Below are 21,651 nucleotides of genomic sequence, written 5' to 3'. Positions count from 1 at the left end.
GCAGTGCACTGCTGAGGACCCAGTGGCCAGTCTGGTGCCTGGGTGTCGTGGTTTAACTCCAGCTGGCAACTAAGCCCCACACAGCCGCTCTCTCCCCCCACAGTGGGATGATTGAGGCAATCAGAAGGGTAAAAGTGAGAAAACTCATGGGTTGAGATAAAGATGGTTTAATAGGTAAAGCAAGAGCCGTGCATGCAAGCAAAGCAAAGCAAGGCATTCATTCACCACTTCCCATCGGCAGGCAGGTGTTCAGCCATCTCCAGGAGAACAGGGCTCCATCATGCATAACAGTTACGTGGAAGACAAACGCTGTAACCCCGAATGTCCCCACCCTTCCTTCTTCTTCCTCCAGCTTATATATACTCAGCATGACGTCATATGGTATGGAATATCCCTTGGGTCAGTTGGGGTCAGCTGTCCCCGCTGTGTCCCCTCCCAACATCTTGTGCACCCCCAGCCTGCTTGCTGGTGGGGTGGGGTGAGGAGCAGAAAAAGTTTTGGCTCTGGGTAAGCCCTGCTCAGCACTAACAAAACCATCCCTGCGTTATGCACAGTCTTCAGCACAAATCCAAAACATAGCACCATACTAGCTACTGTGAAGAAAATTAACTCCATCTCAGCCAAAACCAGCACGCTGGGTGTCAGCAATGGAAGTGATCCCAAAACTAGAGGAGATATTTTCACCCACGTTGCGTTCACGTCTTACCTGCACTGCACCTGTTCCCTTTGTGGCTCTGCCATGTGGATGCGGCAGCACTTGGGATGGCTCAGATTAGCAGCCCTGCCATTTACTGCAGGAAGCTGTTGCAGGAGTAACGCTGGGGGGTCTTAGGTGTGTGGCTGGACTGCACAGAGAAGGTGATGCTCAGCCTGTCCTGGAAACTCTTCCAGCTCAGAGCTTTTCTGGAGTACCAGGTGGGAGTTACCAACTCCCAGTTTTGTTTGTTGGCATTGTCCAAGGAGTCTGGACTGCCCAGTCATACGGTCTCACCTCTGGTTAGTGAGGTTGAAATTGCATTTCAGTAACACTGAGAGTTTTAGGAGAATAATGGTGGTTTTGGGTAATTGCCATTGCAGGGGCAGGAGGAGCCCTGTCAGCCCAGTGCTGTGAATCAGGACTGGGAGCTGTGCCTGCCACCGTGGAGGGACTCTTCTGCAAACATACAATACCTTCTTTTCACCTCTCTGTGCCTCAATATTTCCCTTGAAGGAATTGGGTGGGAAATCACCCATTCCACAGTATGGTTTTCAGGCAGTTCTTTATCACTAAGCTAAATAGCATTAAGTGCTCCAGGATCCTCCAGGGGTGGACACTAAAAGGCAATGTTTAATTTTTGGAACAGTATAGTGTTGCTGGAGAGTTCACTTGTTTCTCTCATGGGCTTTCTCCAGCATTAATCAAATAATGAGCGAAGACTGGGCAGTGGAGTTGTCCACACAGTGTCAGCTCTCAGGTCTCTTGCTCTTCGTAAAGCCACCCTACACAGTGCTTAATCTTTTGTCACATGTAATGATTGCTGGGTTACATTTCTGACACAGGGAGAATGTATGGAGGAAAAGGAAATTCCCCGTCCGCATCGGTAAGGCTCTTATATTGTTACTAATGGTCATGCTTTTAAAAGTTCATTTACTAAGGGGTGGAATCTCAGCTGCTGGCTTCTGGGGCATTCGAGGCCCCTGTAGCACAGCCAGGGATGAATGTGGTGGTTGAGGCATGGTCCAGAGTTTGCATCTCTCTCTCTTCTGTGCTCCCTGTGGCCTCTTCTTGGGTGTTCTGGCTGGCCATGTGGACACATGGTCCCTGCAGACCTTCACGTTCCTGCCTGCTGCCCTCCGGCTGTGCCCCAGGGGTGTCTCAATGCCCAGGCACGGAGAGGTGGCCTGAGGGCTTCTCATGTTCCTACATTTGGAGGTACCTTTGCCTTGAAAGCCCGTAAGCCAGCTGCTGGGAGGAGCCGTTTATCTACATTGGCATAAAATGACATTAAATGTGAACAGGCCTGTTAACTGTCAGTCCGAGCTAGCCTGGCTGGCTTAGACTTAAAATTTCCTAGCAGTGTTCGTGTGACTTACAGTGAGAATCCTGCCTTTGGTGGAAGTAACTGTAGAGGTTTGTAATGGCAATGTTGTTATTGTGGATGGAATGTGGATGGAAAAGCGTGTGTGAAAACACCGGCAGGAATGTTAGAGTGAGGGATGCAGGGGTGCCTGTGCTGATGACCAAACAAACAACAGACAGCAAACAAGTGGGTAAACACCATGGGATGTGTGGTTTGTGTCAGGACCAGGAGGTCTGTGCTGTGATAAGGCCACAGCACAGATGGCTTATCACTGGAAGACCTGTTCCCTGATAACGAGGGAAGGTTACACCGTGATGTGCCATTAGGCTTCCTGTGGTTCCAAGAAGGCTTAGTTAGATAAGGTGCTCAAGATGAGGGAAGAGAAGCAAGAGGTGGCGGGTTTGTGGGGGGTGAGTAAGCAAGATGCTGATGTAAAGATCAGCCTGTAATAACTACTGACTCCTAAAGCATGTGGAAAACCTGTCCAAAACCCAGTTCTTTTCTGTCAATGTGGAGGAATGCCAGAGCTGTCATTAGGACTTGCTAGTGGGTGTTCCTTATCTTCTGTCACACACAGTGATCCTGACCTGTCATGGACGTCTACCTTTTGGTGAATGCATGAGTGTGAGTTTGTAGGTGTGTGGGTGTGAGTGACATGCTAGAGAAATCGGGTTTAGGTTGAAATAAATATCACCTTCCCCTTCCTGAATTTGTACTGCGGTAGTTTTCTGCGTGACCCCTTGCTGAGGAGCAGGAGCTCCAAATATTGCTCCGGCCAGGTGTAGGAGGATGTGTCTGTGGGTTCTGTAGGGGGTAGCTGGAGGAAAGGACCCATGCTCATCTGGGGTTCAGAGCTGGGAGTCCCCAGGGGAAGCACCTGCAGATACGCTCTGCGAGGGCTGAGCAAAACTGCTGCTTCTGAGAAGACAGTGGTGACGGTGCTATTGCTCAGCCATTATATATGTCCCTAGGGACTACAATAACATCTCCATTAAAAAGTGAGATTTCCATTAGGGTATTCAAAGCTGCATTTCTCGGAGTCTGGTTTAGACTACAGGCCAGGCTGGGAAGAGACAATTCCATTTTCTACCCTAAATTTACTGCAAACCCAGCAAGTTCCATGGTAAACGCAAAGAAGCAGGACAAGTGTTGTTATGTAGCAGAGAGCACTCCACTGAGACCACCACCGAGTCCCTGGCTTCCTGGCACTGCCTCTTCTTGTATTTTTCTCCAGTGCCTGTTTCGTGCAGTATGCAAAGTCTGGGAGATGTTTCTGGCTGCTCGGCTGCAACACCGGCTTCTTCATCTCCGTCTCTTGATTCCCACCGTGCTGTCACAACCAGCCGTGTTTTGTAGCTCTGCCTTGTAGAGATACTTGGGAGAAGTGTATTTCATTTTGCCAGATGGCATGTACGCTATTACAAAAACAAACCCAAACGTTTGTGGGTCTGTAGGTGTAAAGAGAAGCTGTTAGATGAGGTGGGAAGGGATGGTAAGAGAGTCCTTGGCTGATGCGCTGGCAGTCTCCTGAGCCTGTGAGAGCAGTGGCGAGGGTAGGTGATATGAGGGCACGTAGTAGCTAAACCCCAGCCCCAGTGACAGTCCTGTCTCTTCCTTCTGGCTGGAAAGATGGTGGTCTCCATCCTCTTCAATACAAGGGCTAAGGCAGAAGAAAAGCGAGAAGGCGACTCGGTCTCTCCCTCAGCTCTTTGCAGAGGAAGGACCAAGCTGGCCCCTGTGCCAGCCTGGCGTAGGCAGGGAGATGTGGCTGTGGCCCGAGCCTGGTCTCAGGTCTCACTGGGGGACCCAGAGCAAGTCTGCCAGTCCCTTCCTCAGCCTGTGTGGGAGTAAATCTGTTCCTCCCAGGGAGGAGAATTGGATCAGCTTCTTAAAGCCAACCTGACTTTTGAAATCAAGTTTGAAATGGCCGGAGACTGCCGTTCCGACTGTGGCTCCCAGGAGACGCACCCAGAAGAGCCAGGGGAGCCCTCTGGGCATTGATGCCTCTGCAGAGTCACCTGGAGCACCGGGGACCTTAGTGTGGCACCGAGGTGTCCCTGCACAGCACAGTGACCCTGCTACCATCAGCATGGAGCCCCCAGGCCCTTGCTGCGCTGCACAAAGCTCCTGGACACAGGGATCCCTGGGCCGCCTGGTGCCTCTGCCATCCCTGGGACTGCTCTTTGCAGCTTCAGCACCGGGTCGTAGCCTATCAAAATGCCTTCATCCCCTTCTGTCGCTCCACCGATCCCACCCTGTGCAGCACCCCGATGGCCCCTGTCTTCTCCCATCCGGGTACCCCGTCCCCGTGGCTGTCAGTTGAGCTGAGCGCTGCCAGCATGTGCCGGAGGATAACCCCAGGTTTGTTTCTTGCTTCCTCCACCAGCAGTGATGGCCACAATCCCTTTTTAGGCAGGGGCCAACAATGATGGAGAAGCACGGCAGAAGGCAGCTCCTTCCCGCCGGCGTCACCGATGCCACCAGGATGCCATTGAGCAGACAAAGAGAGAAATTCAAGGCAGCCGTTTTGCTGCTGCGGCAACAGCGCCTGCGGAAGGGAAAACAAAATGAAAGGTTTGCCGGGATTTGCAGCCCGGGGAGTGCTATTGTGAAGCTTCAGAATGTATTATCAGCAGCTGAGAACAAGCAGATCCATTTTTGAAGGCAGCTGCCCTTCATCAGCAGTTATTGCCGCGGCTCTGAGCGGTGGGTGGCTTTTTTCTCCACGGCAGCCAGCCGGCATAAAGTTTGGCAATGTCAAACTTCGGGGATTTGATGAGCTAAAAAGGCAGTATCCATAATGTACCCTTACAGGTAACTGCAGGAAGCGAGAAAAATTCATCTGCTTTGAGGATCTGCTGTAGGTTGTCATGCTCACTTGTCATGTGCATTTGTGTGGGGCTGGCAATGGGTTGGGGGAGAGACAGGGGCACGGCAGCCCCTGGCTCTGCCCCTGGCCTGGGAGGAGGCTGCTTCCCCAGTGACGGCCAGGGCAGCCAGGCTGTAATGGAGACCTGGAAGGGCAATACAGATGTGCGCAGGTATCCTCCTGCATCTGTGTGCATCTTCCACCCACCCAGAGGCTTTCTCTTGGGCCATCCCCAAATCAGGTCTGCTTCAAAACTCGGAAAGTCTTAAAATTACTCACTGTTTCCTTCTGAAATCAAATGTGCTTGACGTTCCTTTTATCAAAAGAATTATCACTTCTCAAAATACTTACGCTGATAGTGCCCCTGTGAGTCGGCTGGAGTTAGTGCACTTTCTCTACGAGTACAGCAGCAGGCTCGCTCTGTCCGTAGCAGTCAGACTTCTTGTTTGCTTGCATCAGGTAGTTACAGGCTGAAACTGCTCTGAATATGTCATGTTGGTAATAGTGTCACAGTCTGGGGGAGCATCTGAAGATGTCGGTGCGGCTTTTTAACAGCGTTCACCTGCTCCAGCTCTGCATCACTGCTACCGACCCGAACAGCGACCACTCTCCCTGGCTTTACATGTGCCAAGGAGTTTCCCAGGGCTGGAGCTGTTGGTGTGGTGCTGAGAAAAGACACCCTTCCTGTTTGTAGATGAGATCCAGTTGCAAACAATGTCCTGACTTTGTTTATTCTGTTTGGGCTGTCTCTGAAACCCTCCCTTTCCTTTGGTGCCCCAGCAGAGCCTGTACAGCTGTGTCATGCCTGCCAGGGAGAAGAGCTATTCTTTTGTTGTGTGTCCTTGATGTTTATGCTCAGAAAGCAATAAAACAGTTAAATTGTTTCTTTATTAATCAAAAGGGCCATGTAAACCCTTTTTGTTGTTTAAGTAGATATCTGTGAATGCAGCGGAGGCCGTGAAGATGCGGGAGGTGGCGGCTGGGCTGTACAGATGGGCTCTGCTTGGCTTCTGTGTGGACCCAGTGGTTAAGTCATGGATTTGAATGTTTACATGACCAGCTGCTCTCCATGATTAAAGGCAGCAAATTAAGTAATGCCAAAGGAGATTAGCATCTGCAATGAAGTCCCTTGATTTGATAGGGAAGATGCTAATACAGAGTACTGATGGCTCTTGCACTCACTGCTGCTGGTGGCCAGGGCCCGTGTCGTGCTGGGGACTTGGTGTGTGTCCGTGGGATCTCCCACATGTTCCTTCTCCTCTGCCTGGTGGCAGGGTGACAGGGTGTCAAGCACTCGCAGCTGCAAGGCAGCCCGCTGTGACTTTGGAAATGTAGGGCCATGCAGCCATTTAAGTACATCCGAGGGGAGCGAGTGGTTTGCTTTGAAGTGGACACTGGCAGGCTTTCTGCACGTCAGGCGTGGAATAACAATAACCAAATGTTATCATCGCGTTGGTGGACACGTGAGGGAGCTGGGTGCTCCTTGGCTCTGGTGAGGGTGTCCTGCACTCAGGCATGAGAGATCTGGCATCACTGCAGCAGGGTGGTGAAAAGGCTGCACTTTGTGCAGTGTGGTTTGCAGAGGAGCCGGTGCCAGTTGCTTCTTCGTGCCTCTGGGAAATCTCCTTGCAGCCAGCGACAACTCCTGGGGCTACTGCCAGGGCGCCTTCAGGCAGCCTTGTCCCTGTGGGGCCAGGAGAGGAGCTGGATCCCTTCAGAAGCACCATGTGTGGTGGCAGCGGCAGAGCTGCCACAGGCATGAGAAGATGCAACAGGGAGGGAAGAGGCTTCAAAGGAAGGGAGGGTGAAATGTCAGCCCAGAGTCATGTCATGCTTCAGCGCTGCACTGCACCGTGGCTTTGTTTCAGCCATTAACCCCCCTACAGCTGCAAGGCAGTGGAGGAGGGGAAGCGTAGCCAGGGATGCAAAATGATGCGGGGGTCTGATCTGCCTTCGTGGGGCCCAGGGGATTTCTTAGGCTGGTGGTAATGGGAGTACTTTTTTGGGGGGTGATCTCCTGGGGATGCTGCTCATCTCTGTGTGAAGGAACATCTCTCTGAATGGACCAACTGTCTGTGTGATCCCAGTGCTTGCCCTCAGTGCTGCATTTCTGACAGGGACACCGTGCTTTGGGGCTTTGGTGCGTTCCCTGTGAGGGTCCGAGGGTTCGCCTCCCGTGCTACATTGGCCCCGTGCTCTTGGTACTTGTTTTTGCCGCTGATTTTCCCCATCTGCTCCCCAGTGCTGTCTCTGGCTGGAGCTACTCTGGGCACTTTCTAAACTTTGTAGCCACAAGTGCCATTCACAAAGCCAAAACATGCTGGGCCCCCCGTTCTGCCATCGTGCCGGGGTTGGGGTTTGCAGTTAGGCACGGCACCTTTCTGTGTTACTGCCCAGCTCTGCCACCAGCTTTCCATATGGCTGTGGGCATGTTACCATCTCCTGTGTGTCCCTTAAGTGTTCCTAATTTACGGAGCAGTGTTGGCACCTTTATTTATGTAAAACACCTGGGTGATGATGGGTGCTAAGGAAGGGCCCAAGTATAATTCAAACCTGGGTAAGCAGGCTGGATACAGAACCACTGTGAGATAAATAGTTGTGCCTGGGAATTTTATTGTGAGTTGTCTGGCAATGCCTGCCTATAATGTAATTTTCCTTGTTCTGTCTCGGCAATAAAAACTTCACAGTGTCTGATATCACTCCATTTAGCTTTAATGTTGTCTGAGGTATGCCATTAGAAAAGTGTGGTTTATTTAATCGAGTTTGAATCCTAAATGTCTGCTTGTTTTTTGAAATGGTAGATGAAAATTAATAGAAGGCAAGGAGAAGATGTGAGGTTCAGAAGCATTAATGCTTAGTTGCGCGCTCCATGTTGGTCTGAAGCATCCTCAGTGCCTGGGCTATGACTGTTAGGTGAAGTAAAATCAGCATAACGTTCTCCTCTGGGTTTTGAAATGTAGTCTTTTGCAATCTTTCTGCAGATCAGGAACAGCTCTCTTGGAGGTGAGGTAGGAAAGGATGTCATTAAAAGACAGAATATATTTGAGTAGAAAGAGATTGAAAACTGATGGCAGGACCAAGGCCTCATGCCTTTTCAGATCCCTGGAGGAATCAAGGAGAAATTGTTTATCACAATTTCTTTGTTCTTTTTTGAGATTTCCAACCCAAAACCTCTAAAAGAGCAGACACCTGTCATCCCCAGTTAGGGTCTTTTCTTCTTGGGTTCCAAAGCAGTCCCGCTGTTATTAAGAAATGTTCATATTCCAAGCCTTACTTTGCCTCTGTGGAGGTCTGTCATTATCAGGGATTCCCAGGATGCCCTATTACAGACAGTCCTATTAATTTTGTTCCTCCAAACATGTAGGAATGGAGTATCGACAGTGGTGCTTGTCAGCGGCTGTGCTGGACCACATCCCGTGCAATCAGATAGAGCCAGCAAGGACTCGTTAGGTGGCTTGTTACAGAGCAGCGAATGTTCTCCAGCAGCTCCAAGTTGAGGCTTCTGCTCTTCGGTTTTTTGGTGTCAGATTAAAAGGATCATTAGCAGTATTTGTGGCCTTTGGATTTTCTTTCTCACATCAGTGCTGTTTCTTTGCTGATTGTCTGTGGGTTCTGGACCGGGGCAGTGAATGAGGCTAGTTTGATTTGGTTTGTTTTCTCTTTTGGATTTGAGGCTGTCACTGAGTCAAGCATCATTCTTTGCAATAGAGAACTGGGGCATTTATCCCATGTGTGGTGTATTCCTTCAAGGATGCTCTGGTCTGAAGGACTGCAGAGTTCCTCTCTGTATTAATGGCACAGCTAGACTTGGAGATTGAACCACAAGCCCTGCAGGCTCCAGTGAGAGGCTCAAACAGAATTGGGGTTGCCTGGCGGATTTGTGGTTTGGGCATGCACAATGTAGGGCTGGCGGGATGGGGAGGGGGCTGATGCTACGTGGGGACAGCAAGCTCTGAGAAGTGCATTGCTCCCATCGCAGACACCAGCAAATACCCAGTGCGGATCTGCTTGAAGTGGAGGAGCAGGCGACGGCTGAAAGGGACGAGTGCTCAGTGGTGCTTCAGTGCTGCTGTCTGCACAGAGGCAGCAGAGGAGTAGCTCTTGTCATGTGTTCCCTGCTGGGAGAGAGGCTGGGTGCATGGGTACTTGGCACTTGCCTCCCTTGAGGGATGCAAAGAGCCTCACCAGGAGCCTCTCGGGACACTGCAGTCCCAGAGCCACCATGGCAGCAGAGGTAGGCCTGTTCTTTCCAGGACTGAACTCATCAAAGATCCATGCCGCAGCGGTCTCAAATGCTCTGAACTGCCACGGTGGTTTGCAGAGCAGCAAAAGCACCAGCTAACCTAGGAAGCATCAAATGGGTCGACACGTGGCTCCGCAGCCTTTGGTTCCGTGGGACTTTTGCTTCTTAAAGACATATCTTGGAAAATGGAGAATTATCTCTGAGTCTCAGAGGTGTAGTGGTCAACAAACCCTGTGCACAGGGAAGATAAGGTGCTTCCTCCAAGTACTTGGGAACTCCAATGCATCAGATACGTAACTTAGAACCCCCCACTCTCCCACCCTTAATGAGGCTGGTAATCTCACTGCTAGGCAGCTCCTTATTTTGGCAGCGTAACTGTGGCTGTGAATGAAACAAAATGGTGTGCAGTGTAATTCTATCCAGGCGACCATTTGACACCACAACATAGATGCACTGTTGTTTTCTTTTTGAATTACAAATTCCCTGTTTAAGTGATGAGTTAAACAAGCTAACTTCCAGTCTTCTCTCTGCTGCTGTAAACCTGGAGCATCTCTAAAGCTATTTGGGGCCAAAAAGAATAAGAAGCTTTGCATTTTGAAATGGCTCAGCTTCTCATTCTGCTGAGGTTCAGCCTCAGCAGAATTAAACTAGAAAAATGATCAAGATGGTTTTTCCCATCAACTTGGCTATAAATATAATGGTATTCTTTTTGGCGACTTCTGAGCTGTCTTCTAGCACCATTCATTTATATAATTATGTGATACCTCAGCCACATGCCTGAGGATGTGGCTACATCTCTGAGCTACCAAACACTATGAGTCTAATGCAGAGAGTGTGTTTGACAAAACCAGACAGGGAGAGGAAATTGAGAGTGATGCATACCCCAAAACACACTGTATTGCTTTTTGCCTGTATGGACAATTTTTGCTTCTTAGGATGTAACCAGATTAACCTTGCTATTATTGTCCATCAGGGTGCTGAATCAGTTGTGTTCCCATGGCTGTGAAAATGTCAGCTATAGGGAACAGGAAGGGCATGTGTTTCTGCTGTGGTGGAGGTCCTCGGGATAGCTGAGTTAGACTGCTGCAGTGCAGCTCTGGTAATTCTTACCCACAGTTTCCAAATGCACCTATTTTAGGCATGAGGAACCTCCTCCATCTGTGTGATTTCAGCTACTACCTTAATGCTGACTTCCTGAGATTTCCCCCTCCCTCCTGCCCTTCTTCCAGTCTCCTGTCTCCTATCTCGGGTTCCCCCTCCCCTGCATTTCATCTCAACTGGTTTCCTGCTGGGTAAAATGCACATCCTCCTCTTTCTTCTCGTTCCCTCCATTCTTTCCCACTGTTGGCAGTTTTCCAGTCCAGCAACCTTGACCTTATCTCCAATCCCTTCCATTTCCTCCCCTTCAGCTAACACTATCGGTGAACTCTGCTCACTTTCCTCTCCTCCATCCTCCAAAGGCTGGCCGTGCATCCTGCTGGATATGTTGTCATTTCTTTCCCTGCTGACTACCGTCAGTCCCCTCTTTTCTGGCCTCCTTTATGTGTGTATGCCTCCATTGCAGGAGCTGATAGGAGTTTGGCTGAAGCTGTGTTTTTTGTGAACCGTGCTGAAATCAGTGGGAATGAAGCCTCTACCCCACTTTATAAAACTGACTCCATGTGCATCTGGGAAGAGCCTTTTCTAAGGATGCAACTGCACAAAAAGCACGAAGTGTAGTGAGAACTGTTAAACCACCCTTAGCAATGTGGGTATTTTTACTTGTTGCATCCTACAGTTGCAAAGAGCGGGTCTGTTGGTGAGGTCTTTGCTTGCTCCCCCACTTTCTTCAGGTGCGTGGTTGGCCTTTTGTAGTAAGTTTCACACGGTGGGGAGGTCTCTGTGGCTTGGGGCATACTGGGCCAGTGGCATGGTCGTCTGGTGCACTTGCTACTGCTGATGGTTGCACTCAGCAATTTGGACATCTGCTTCAGTTGGTTGGGGGTTTTGGCTTCCAAGCTAAGGACCCAAGGATCATGCCTATTTTAGCAATGAAGTCATCTGTTATTGAGACTCCTGACAGCAAGTTTTGGGTCTACCTCCTTTGCTGCATCCCTCATTCTTTAACATTATTTTTCTCCTCTTCAGTCAAATTCTTTACCTCTGTTCAGGTGCAGTGCATTTGTTTGCCCTTTCCAAATTTCAGCCACTTGTCCCAGAAGGAAGGTGACCCTTTGAATGTTTTTTTGTGTGATACGGTATATCCAGTGCATCACTATGCTTGCAAGATTGCTTTTATCCTGTCAATATGGTGATCACTTAATTGTGATTAGCCCCTTTAGAAAGCATTTCTCTCTTATCATTCTGGTTTCATTTGTATTCTGTAATAATTTTGAGAGTGATTACAATCATGGAAATGCTTTGTAGTTCGTTAGTGACTTCAGTTCTGTGAGGACAAGCTGCAGCTACCTGTCATACAGGAGACCTCATGATCTACTCTAGTTTGGTCAGAAAACTGTATTAAAAATGTGCTCAGTGGCAGGATGCAGCAGAATTCCTTTTCCTTTGTCAGATTACTCTCAACTCAGAAAAAAACACTGGATGTTAACCTTTTGCTTGGTATTTCCTGTTACTTCTAAAGAGGGCCATAAGGGAAGATCCATATCAAGTATGATTCATGGCCACAAACTCCTGAATATTTTGCTTTCAGTTGTCATGATCTTTGTCATTTATGGAAAGAAGGCAGCTTTCGTGCTGAAGTCAGAGGAATTATGCATGTATTTGTGTCTTTGACCTTTGTGGGATGTTGATTCTGGAAGGACTCTGTTGCATTTACCAGTCCTGTCAGAAAATGGTAACCCATTTTGCAGTCTTAATGTTATGGATGAGATAGCTGAGGACATGTCCCCAGGTGGCCACAGCTCCAGCAAGCTGTAACCCTCTGCCAGCAGGTCCAGAACCATGCCCAGCCTGTGACTGTCTCTTGGTCTCTGTGCTTTGGCAGGCTGTTAAATCTCCATGGAGAATTATTGCGGACTTAATAAGTTTAATTTTCCTTTTTCCGAGATGCCGGAGTCTCAGAAGGAAGGCTTTGCATCACCAGCAGCTCACTTCATCAAGGTCACTGTTATGAGGTAGCGGCTGTTGGTCATGGCATGGGCTAAGCAGAGGCCAGTGGCCGAGGCACGGAGCCTTTCATGCTATTTTTGTCTGTAGCCTAATGGGTTGGCCCATCTTTTTCTTTAATGCATGAACGTGAACACTTCTATTAGTAGAAGGGTCCCCGCAACTTAAAACATTTGGAAGAATGAGAGGTGGTGGAGTGCCCCTCTGTTTGTCCTGCTTTCTGGCACAGCTAGCTTGCTGGCCTGGGCTTAGAAGGCAAAGCGATGAGACGAGGCGTAAAACATGCTGTGTTTTCAAATGTGGAAAAGATGAGAATGGAGTGCCTCGTGTGTTGTATGTGAAAGCATTCCTGTGATGGTGCTACATGCCGCTCTGCTATCCTAATTTGCTTTCAGAGGCCCCCAGTATAATAATTCTTTGTGTTTCCTGAAAACTGCGAAGACTATATATGAGTTTGGTCAATGGTTTCATTGTTGATTCCTCCAACTGCTACAAAGCAATGCAAAAATATTAGGGACAGGCAGGGTGCATCTCACTGAATAAAGATATTGTGTCTTTTATAATCCAAGTCGGATGCCTTTAAAAAAGGAAAGCCCTATGAAAAGTGCTTCCAAGGCTGTTTGGACAGTGGAAATCTTTTGTAAAATGTAATTTCGGCATCTTTCCCGATGGGATCCTTCATGCGGGAGGACTGGCCAGCATTTTGGAAACAAACCCAGCCAACATTAGGTTTGGACATCTGCTTGTTTTAAGGTTGCTTTCACAATGTTCTCTGTAGCTGAAGATTGGTACTTGATGTCTATGTGAAAATGTTGCCAGAAAAGCAATGAAGTTATGCCAACTGTTTCTTTCATGAATGCAGCTTCTTAGAAATGACCACTTTATGCTGGAAAATCATCTTGTTTGCATTGCTCCCTTGGCTTAGAAGGGTGAGAACCGTTCGATCTTGTCCTTGTACAAAGTTATTCTAAGAGAGCAAAAAATGTTTCTTCAATCAATTTAGCTTTAAACCAGAGTAATCTCCTGCTGGAGTACATCTAGACTGAGTGATCAAGTGACTTGTGAGTAGGAGTTGGTAGTGTCTTTTGCCTTTGCAGGTGGCTGAAGGGAATTGAATTAGAGAGAAGCTAGCGCTCATATTTTCTGGATGTTTTCTTCCTCCTTGTTTAAATCGCCCAAAGGGAATTAAAGCGTATCTCCTCTTGTTTCAACAGGGACCAGCTCGCATGACATCTGATCTTGCATCTTCTCCTGCAGCAGGATATGTCCCTGTTGGCCAGAAACCAGAGGCGGTTGTGCATGCTATGAAGGTAAGGATGCTGCAGATCCCCGCACGGCCTTGCAGCGTGGTGCAGTACAGTGCGGTGTGGTTCAACAAACACCAAGGCGGCAGAACTGTGCGTTTGCTTTTATTGTGGAAATACAACAACTAGAAAGTTAGTACTCAGGCAGATTATCAGTAACTAGCACCTGTATCATGATGGATAATCATGGCTTGATATAGTTGCAGAGTTAAGCAAGATCAATCATGACTAGTTTTTTGGGTGGGAAACCTCCAACAAAAGCTGCTGATGCTTAAGGTGTTGGTTACCCTTTCTGTTCATCAGTCCTGTGTAAACTGGGTCTCCAGGGTGCCATCAGTGACCAAAATGGTGTTTCTAAAAGGCACACAAAACCTGCAGTTCCTACGTATGTTTCGTTACTGAAAATCCTGCAGGAGTCTTCAAAGGAGAAAGACTTCATTTTATGTAAATACACAGCAAACCATGACATCTACCCGTCTAGATATGTGCATCATCAGTGGGCATTAAAGTCAGGAGGAGCGTTGGCAATCAAAACCATGGGACACTGCTAGCTGAGTTCAAGGAGAAAATTTGCACTGTGATTTCACAGCAGTTCTCAAGTCCCAGTGACCATCCATTAGCAGGAAAAATGTGATACCCTGTGCTACGTTTAACTTGTTAAGCAAGTTACTTCTCAGCATCTGAGGGACACAGAAGCACAAATCCTTTCCAAGGTGCCGTAGGGATGGCTGGAAAGCCTCTGACTGAATCAGGCTCTGGTTGGAATATACTGATTTTTAGATTTGGATTTGTTGAAGCTGAAGAAGTTTGTACAGGGTTAAAAAGCTTTCATCAAATCAAAGGAGGATTCCTGGATGACTACTCTGGAGCTCAGATCCCCATGGTCATAGCTGGAAAAAAAGGTCCAGCAGTGGCATCAGCACTAGCTTAGACTGTGCTAGACGTGGAGACTGGTGCTTACAAAGCTCTGTGCTTTATATGTTTCTGCATCTGACAGATAAGTAAACGGCAGAGATGTTGCTCATAGCTTTGATCTGTAAGTTCCCTGAATTAAAAACACTGGGTTTTAGTGCTGAGAGTCTCTTGGTGCTAAAACCAACAAGTGTCAGGAGAAGCTGTAGTGCAGGTAGCAAGGATATTGGTTCCATTGGGCAGCTGCAAGATCCCAGGAGAATGTAGAGTGTCACTGTTTGCGTTTATGATGTGTGAGGAATTACAAAAGGAAAGACAAGTTTAGTGCCATTTGGATCAAATTTGAATTCAAATTATAAAAGATCCTTCAAGCTGAAAATCTTGTTTTTTCAGTTTGACGCTTTATGCAACCAGATTGTATAACTCTCATTGGATCCTAAAAGAAGGGTGTCCAGCACCATCGAGGATTAAAAAGTACCTTTAGTACAGTTTTCACTAGTTCTTAAAGGAGCCCTGAAAAGACAAGTGGCAGTTCACTTGCCTACATATATTTGTCCTGTCCTGTGTTTTCCAGACAAGTTTCTTCTTCGCTTGTTGCGAATGGTTCTGTGCTATCAGAAGGCTGTTGTGCTCCATCCTGTGCTATGCTGCCTTGCACTTGCGGGTGACATTTCTCCTTTGTATACATGCGTATGGGTCTGCTAAACTTGATGCCTTGCAGAACATTGCAGACTTAGGAAATACCTTTGGTTTTCTGCCGCTTTGTACTAATCCAGTTTCGCTTCTGTTTAATTGTCCAAGCCCTCATGCAGTCCAGACTACTGCTGTTGGCTTTTTCTTCCCAGACTGTGGGGTTTGTACCTTCCTGCTCCTGCTTTTCATTGCATTTGGTGAGGGACAATGTTAACCAGAGTTAATAATGTTTTTAAGTTACAAGATCAAATAGTTATAAATTGATTACGAACACATTCTGGGGGGAAATTAGGTTTCTATTTGCTTCAGGGGTTACGGAACTTAATTTCTTAGTAAGGGCAAGAAACAAATGGTTTTAAGATGTGGTTTGATAAGCTTGTGGAAAGGACTGGGAAATTAATGAAGATTCTTGGAAACTGGAAATTAAGTTTGGGAGGTCTGGCACAGTGATGAATTGAAAGGAAGTTGGATGACTGGTGATTTGCACATAGTAGTAGTAGTAGTATTATTAATCCTCTACGTCAGAGCTTTGTTGATTGCTAGGAAGAAATTCTCCTCTGCAATTTCATAATTTGACTGGTGGAGTACGTTTGTCTTCAAAACCCTGGAAAGTGCCATGGCTGGAGGCAGGTGGCATAGCAGTCACATCTCTCATGGTGCATAAATGATCTCACATGATGTGTCCTGCTCACACGCATAGGGTTAAAAATATTCTCACGTTTGAACTGGGGAGGAAAGTCTTCCGTAGGTCAGCATGGCAGGGAGGGATGAGAAGGTGTTTCTTTTTCCATCCTGTGGCCCATTTCTAAGAATCAGCTGGAAACAGAAAAGACTGAGGAAACTGTTCATGGTCTCAACTCTCCTCCTTCTTTCTTGCGGCACAGTGAAATTGTGGCTGTTGGATTCCAGCCACAGATCTTAAACTGGGTAGAAGATGATGGTTTTTGGCCATGGCATGCTGTAGCATATGCAGTAGATCTTACCTGCACCCTGCAGAACTGGGCAGCTTTTCCAGTGCCAGCCCCTGCATGTGGGAAACTGGATACGGCTATGAGCTTAGACCCTCACTGCCTGTGATACAGCTCACGGCCTTCCCTGGAGGAGGAGAGGAGAGCAGCCTACAAACAAGACTTCCCGCTTCGCTATACCACATCAGATTCTAGAAAAAACCCTTCTTGGTTGTGTAAAGAAGTCCCTATGGCTGTAGCAGGCTAGCTCCTTGCCACAAGGAAAGGTAAGGAGAGATGGAAGCTGACTTTGCTCGTCTGGCGGGATGCTTGCGTGCAAGCCTGTCCAGAAGTGGTATGGCTGCAGTGAGGTGGCTCTGTGCCCCTGCAAAGGTTGCTGAGGGGCAGTGCGTTCTGCGTGGATCTGCAGGGCGTGCAGATCACCTCCATCTGCACCCACCTATGCAATGTCCCCTAGGCGTTTTCCTTGGCTTTTTCTGGCAGCTGAATGCTAGCTACGTAGCTGGAGTGTTGCCTGCCATTTAGTGCAAGGAAGTTCTTCCTTGAGCAAGTTTAGGGGGTTTCTTTATTTTTGCTTCAGAAATAGTTTTTGTTTATTTGCGCCTACTAAATACGGAGCAAGATGACAGGTTGGCACTCCGAACAGCTGTTTTTGCTAACAAGAATAAAAGGTACATATGCCACAGCTCAGTATCTCAGTGAACATCAAAGCACTTTTCTTGGGAACTGAGCAAACCTGCTAAAGACGTGCAGAGGTGAGGAGGAGACAAATGTTGAGCATGACATTTAACCTATAACCCAGCTCCCCTCGGAGCAGCAGCCTGGACCTCTTCCATGTGCACAGAGCCATAGAGCAGGTGATCAGTCACTCCCACCGATCATGGGTAAGGCAGGGTTTGGCCCTGCCAAAACTAGGGGAAAGTGCTAACAGGGCATATGGACTGTTCCTTTGCTGAAGTAGGATGCCGTGTTCCCCAGTGCTTTGTCCAATTGGTTTATAACTCAATAAAATCAGTAAGGCTTGCGCCCTTCAGAAAGCATCCCTCAGACTCAGAGTGCTTTCTGGTACAGACGCTTACCTCAACTGCCAGCTCCCCTTCCAAAGGCTTACTGCAGTCATCTGGACTCCTTGGTGGGATTTTTTTTCTTTGTTTTTCTAAATATGCGTTGCATGGTCATGTGGGGCCAGTACAGCAAGTCAGAAGGGAAGTGGGTATGATGGGCTGGGTGACTGGGGTGATACTGCCTTGGTCGCAGATGTCAGTGCAGTCACGAAGGACAATTAACTATGCTCAAGGTGTTCCTCGGTTTATATGTCGGTAGGGAGAAAGCCAGACGAGCCAGCATGCTCATTGAGGGCGAGGTGCAGGTTTCCTTGAGGAGGTGGCATCTCCAGGCAGAAGAGCAGTGTTACCTGGTCCAGCCCCATCCTCCTGGGGGGGATGTGCCTCTGTGCTCGAGCAGAGCAGGCTGCCCCTGCCAGCTGGTGTTTGGCCCAGGGAGATCATGTAGCGCTGGTGCAAAGGGCCAAGTGCTATCAGTGCAGCTTGATGAAGAGCAAAAAGGAGGGGATGGTGTGAGCTGCTTCGAGCCTGGGGTACACTTTGTTTTCTGTAGGCTTCTGGGTTAGGATGTGGCAGAAATCGTGGGAGGATATACCCCAGATTCTTAGGTCCACACTGAACTCACAGTCCTTGAACTTTAGCTGAGCCATAGACAATTTATGCAAAGGCATGTCTGTAGTCTGCAGCGGTGTAATTGGAGGAACATTAACCTGGTCCTTCTAAACAGCTGAGGAGGCGCCTGGCAGGATCTGGGAGTGGCTGTGGCTGGGTCAGCACTAAAAGGCCTTCCTGTCTTTCTTCAGGAGGTGATTTTACTCTTCAGAGTGTATTCCAGCATACTTTTCCAGGCTGGGCTGTTGAGTTTTATCACCCTCAATCCTTTTTTCCTACCCAAAACGTTAACGCATCTTTAGAAAGTGCCTACCCAGACATGGTGTGGGCCTGGGGAGCAGGATGGTCTTGAGGGTAAGTGAGTCCTGAGTCATTCAGAAATTAAGTACAGCCATAACTTCCATCTGATCAGCTTTCAGCTCCAGCTCTACCTGGTTTACGCCATTAAAAGATATTTCCACTGAAAGAAATAGGCTGTGCCGCCCTTTCACACCTCATGGACTAGGGAATGTGGTTTTAGTTTAAGTGCAAGTTGTAGAAAAACAGTTTATTTTTGGCCACTGAGACTCTTGTGCCTGCAAGATTGATGGCTGGTGGAAGCAGAGGCTGGAGCTGATGTGGTCTGTAACTAATCTAAGCCATGGTTGTCCTTGACACTTGCCCTGTCGACACAGCCGGCGCGTAGCTGCCAGCCAGGCAGCCCTAGCGCCCTGCGCAGGGATGTGATCCTGCAGGCTGCTGCCTTTGCAGCCGAGCATCGGAGGCATACTGACTCCAGACAAGCAAGTTCGATGTCTAAGTCCAGCTGGATCAATAATTAATTCCTTCCTCTTTAGCAAAAAAATAGATGCTGTCTTGGTCAGCCTGTACATGCTTTTTGCATTGCTCTTGCCCTTCCTCTCCTCTTAGAAAGGATGTGGATAATTCTTATTTGTGCAAAGATTGGTCCCAAGTAGGTTAAGGGCCCTAGGAGGATGACCTATTTTGGGGATTGCTGTGCTGAGGCAGACCAGGGGATAATCTATCCTGGCATCCCATTTTGTGGAGCAGCCGGTGGTGTATACCTCAGCAAAGGGTGAAACCCACCCCTGCACTGCATCTAGCTCCGTACCTTCCTAGGAGGCGCAGGAACATTTATGCATACGAGTACAGCTTTATGTGTGTGTGGATGGATTGCAGTGAGTAAGACCACATGCTATTTGATGGTGTTGGGAGACTTCCAGGAGCTTTGAACCCCCCCCACTGAGCTGACCACCTTGCTCATCGGTGGCAAAGCCCTGGGTGAGGTATGTAGGTCAGCACAGATGCAGCAGCAAAATCTGGAGGCATTGCTGCGCTGTGATATGCCTGACTTGTGCAGCGTGCCTGTCCGGAGGAGCTGTCTGAGTGCATGGGGATGTGATGGAGGGGGATTTCTGTGGACGCTGTGTTTTACCCCCAGGCAGCCTCACCACTGTGACTGAGGGACCACCCGGCTGCAGCCAGCTCTGCAGGTGCTCTGCAGGGGTGGCCAGGATGGTGCATGCCCCAGGCGGGACTTGGGGGGCCAGGGCTGCCTCCCGGCTGCTACAGGGGTGTGGGGTGTGGGCAGCACATGATGGGGCGCGGCAGCCACGTAGAAGTGCTGCATCTTACCAGCCACGTGTGGCCTGGGATCAGTGCTTGGGGAACATGTCTGGAAGTGCTGTTTCAAAGAAAGAGGTTAGAAATCAGGTGTTTTTCCATTTTCAAACGTTGTCAACCTGAAATCTAAGAAAAAAGTCACAGGCAGGATGTTTCCACTGTTGTTTGCAGCGTCCTGAGCTGCTTTCACAGCGCATTTATTTGTCTTCCCAAGGCAGATCCGCAGGTGTGGCAGCCTGAGCCTCAGCACCAGGCTGAGGGGCATCCAGGGGGCTCACGAACGTGAGCGGCACTGTACGTGTCAGGTCTGGAGTGTCAGTGCTGGAGCTGTAACCTCCCTGTCTCTGAAAGGAAACCTGGTTCTTCCCAGATCCAGGAGCGCCTGCTGGAGATGCCTTCCAAGCTGTAGAGCAGAGCAGAGCCTGATTGGAGAGTCTCAAATCCTTTTCCTGCTCACTTTCAGACTACACCTACGCTTTTGGAGCCACATCTCTCATTTTTTGCAGTCCTTTCCTCCTGTTAATATGATGGAAAAAGCCTTGTAGTCATGAGAGGGAGGGGAAGGAAAGGCAATGCCTCACTCCTGCAGAGGCTGCTGCAGGCAGGTACCTGGGCCTGCTGCCTGCAGCTAGACATGAGAGGACAGACAGCAAAACGGAGCTGCCTGTGGAGGACCAGGCAGGTCTGGCACCAGCGCTGGGTGGGTACAGCCTGTATTCATCAGTGCTTGCACAGCTGAGCTCACTGAGCAGCTGGTAAGTGTTACCCTGCAGCGGCTGCAGTGCCAGGGTGCGTCCCGGGGACACGCGTGTGCGCCAGCCCTGGCCAAGGGCCACCTGTCCCCTTGCTTTTATGGGGCATGTGCTGTGGTTGGAAATGGTGCTGGTGGAGATTAAAGTAAAGCTCAGGGTGTCGAGGTGATTATCTCCATCTTCAGAGGGCGTCTGTGGCGCAAGGAGAGGGTGACCCAGATTCACGTCGACACTGGCACTCAGTGGGGACAGCGCCTTCAGAGGACTGCAGTCAGCATGCAGGGATCCGGGAGGCAATACTGGGGTTTTCCCTGCCCCATTCCCATCCCCTTTGCAGCCGGGTGCAGCCAGCTCAGAGATGGAGTGGGTAAGAGCTGGGAATCAAATTGGGATCTCTGGGTCCCAGGGCTCTATGCTAACAGCCTGTCTCTTGCTCACCGTCATCGTGGGCCTCCAAGGGAGTCCCTTGAGAAACTAAATGGGATAAAAACAGCTTCCAGACAAAAAGTGAGTGAAATCGGCCGTGTCTGTTTTAAGATCGGAAAGTTCCTGGCTGATTGGCAACCATACGCTTAAGCTGCACAGTGGGTAAAAGCTCTGCCTTTTGGGGGTGCGACCCCCTGTTTGCCTCTTTCTCTGATCGCTACAACCCTGTTACACCTAAAAGCTGCTGGCCTGGGCTCACCACAGTTGTCCCATGACTTGGATTAGTAGAAGGGAATGGAAAAGCTCTGCTCCTGTGAAAGAGGGGAAGGGAGGGGGCACGAGTTTCTGGGGGGCTGCCTTGGGGGGGCTGCCTGCAAGGTGGAGTTGCCAGCAGCCTTCCTGGAAGAGGTGCGTTTGTGGGCGCAGGCAACTCACTGCCAATTATCATGTGGTCCCCCAGGGCTGTGGTGGCAGCCACGGTGCAGGTGGCGGGCAGGCATGCCATTGCCGGGGAGAGGGGAGGAAGGAGGTGCCCCGACCGACGGTGTCATGCTTGTCTTTGCTTATCTCGAGGCTTTGCGAATCGTGCCAATTTAAATACTGGCTAATGATGTTGTTAGGGACACTTAATTATTTGAGGAGCATAATGCTTTTGTAATGTTGTTTTTTGTAGGTCCTTGAGGTCCATGAAAATTTGGACAGGCAAATGCAAGACAACTATGAAGAAGACCTGAGCGAAAAGGAGAAGGCGATTGTTCGTGAAATGTGCAATGTAAGAACGCCTCTCGGCAACCCTAGGGCTTTCTTTTGTGGTCTTTTGTTAGAAGTATGGAAGAGCAGGGGTCTGCTGTGTGCAAGCCCTGCTTCATGTGAGATCCACAGGCAAGAGAAGAGTGGAGGCTCTGCTGTCTGCTGCTTTGGGTATCGGCAACCCGAGTGCCTCATTCATGGCATGGAGCAGCCTTTGCTCAGCAGATACTTCCCACTTTGCTGCCTTCAAGGGTGTGGAGTAGCTAGTCT

The 21,651-nt window shown here is 49.0% G+C and overlaps 1 protein-coding gene across 2 annotated transcripts in view; it reads left to right on the top strand.

Moving 5' to 3' along the window:
- CCDC85C (coiled-coil domain containing 85C) overlaps nucleotides 1–21,651 on the top strand; it is a 116,242-nt gene that overhangs the window by 89,057 nt on the left and 5,534 nt on the right. For both annotated transcript variants that reach the window (XM_056347209.1, XM_056347208.1), the window contains exons 4-5: nucleotides 13,492–13,587; nucleotides 21,305–21,403. In XM_056347209.1, coding sequence (XP_056203184.1) covers nucleotides 13,492–13,587; nucleotides 21,305–21,403 — 195 coding nt within the window. The remainder of the gene's footprint in view (nucleotides 1–13,491; nucleotides 13,588–21,304; nucleotides 21,404–21,651) is intronic.

The sequence above is a fragment of the Falco biarmicus genome, chromosome 7 (assembly GCF_023638135.1).
Source record: "Falco biarmicus isolate bFalBia1 chromosome 7, bFalBia1.pri, whole genome shotgun sequence".
Classification (NCBI taxonomy): domain Eukaryota; kingdom Metazoa; phylum Chordata; class Aves; order Falconiformes; family Falconidae; genus Falco; species Falco biarmicus.
The sequence above is the reverse complement of the archived record's forward strand: the minus strand, read 5'-3'. Positions and strand labels throughout refer to the sequence as shown.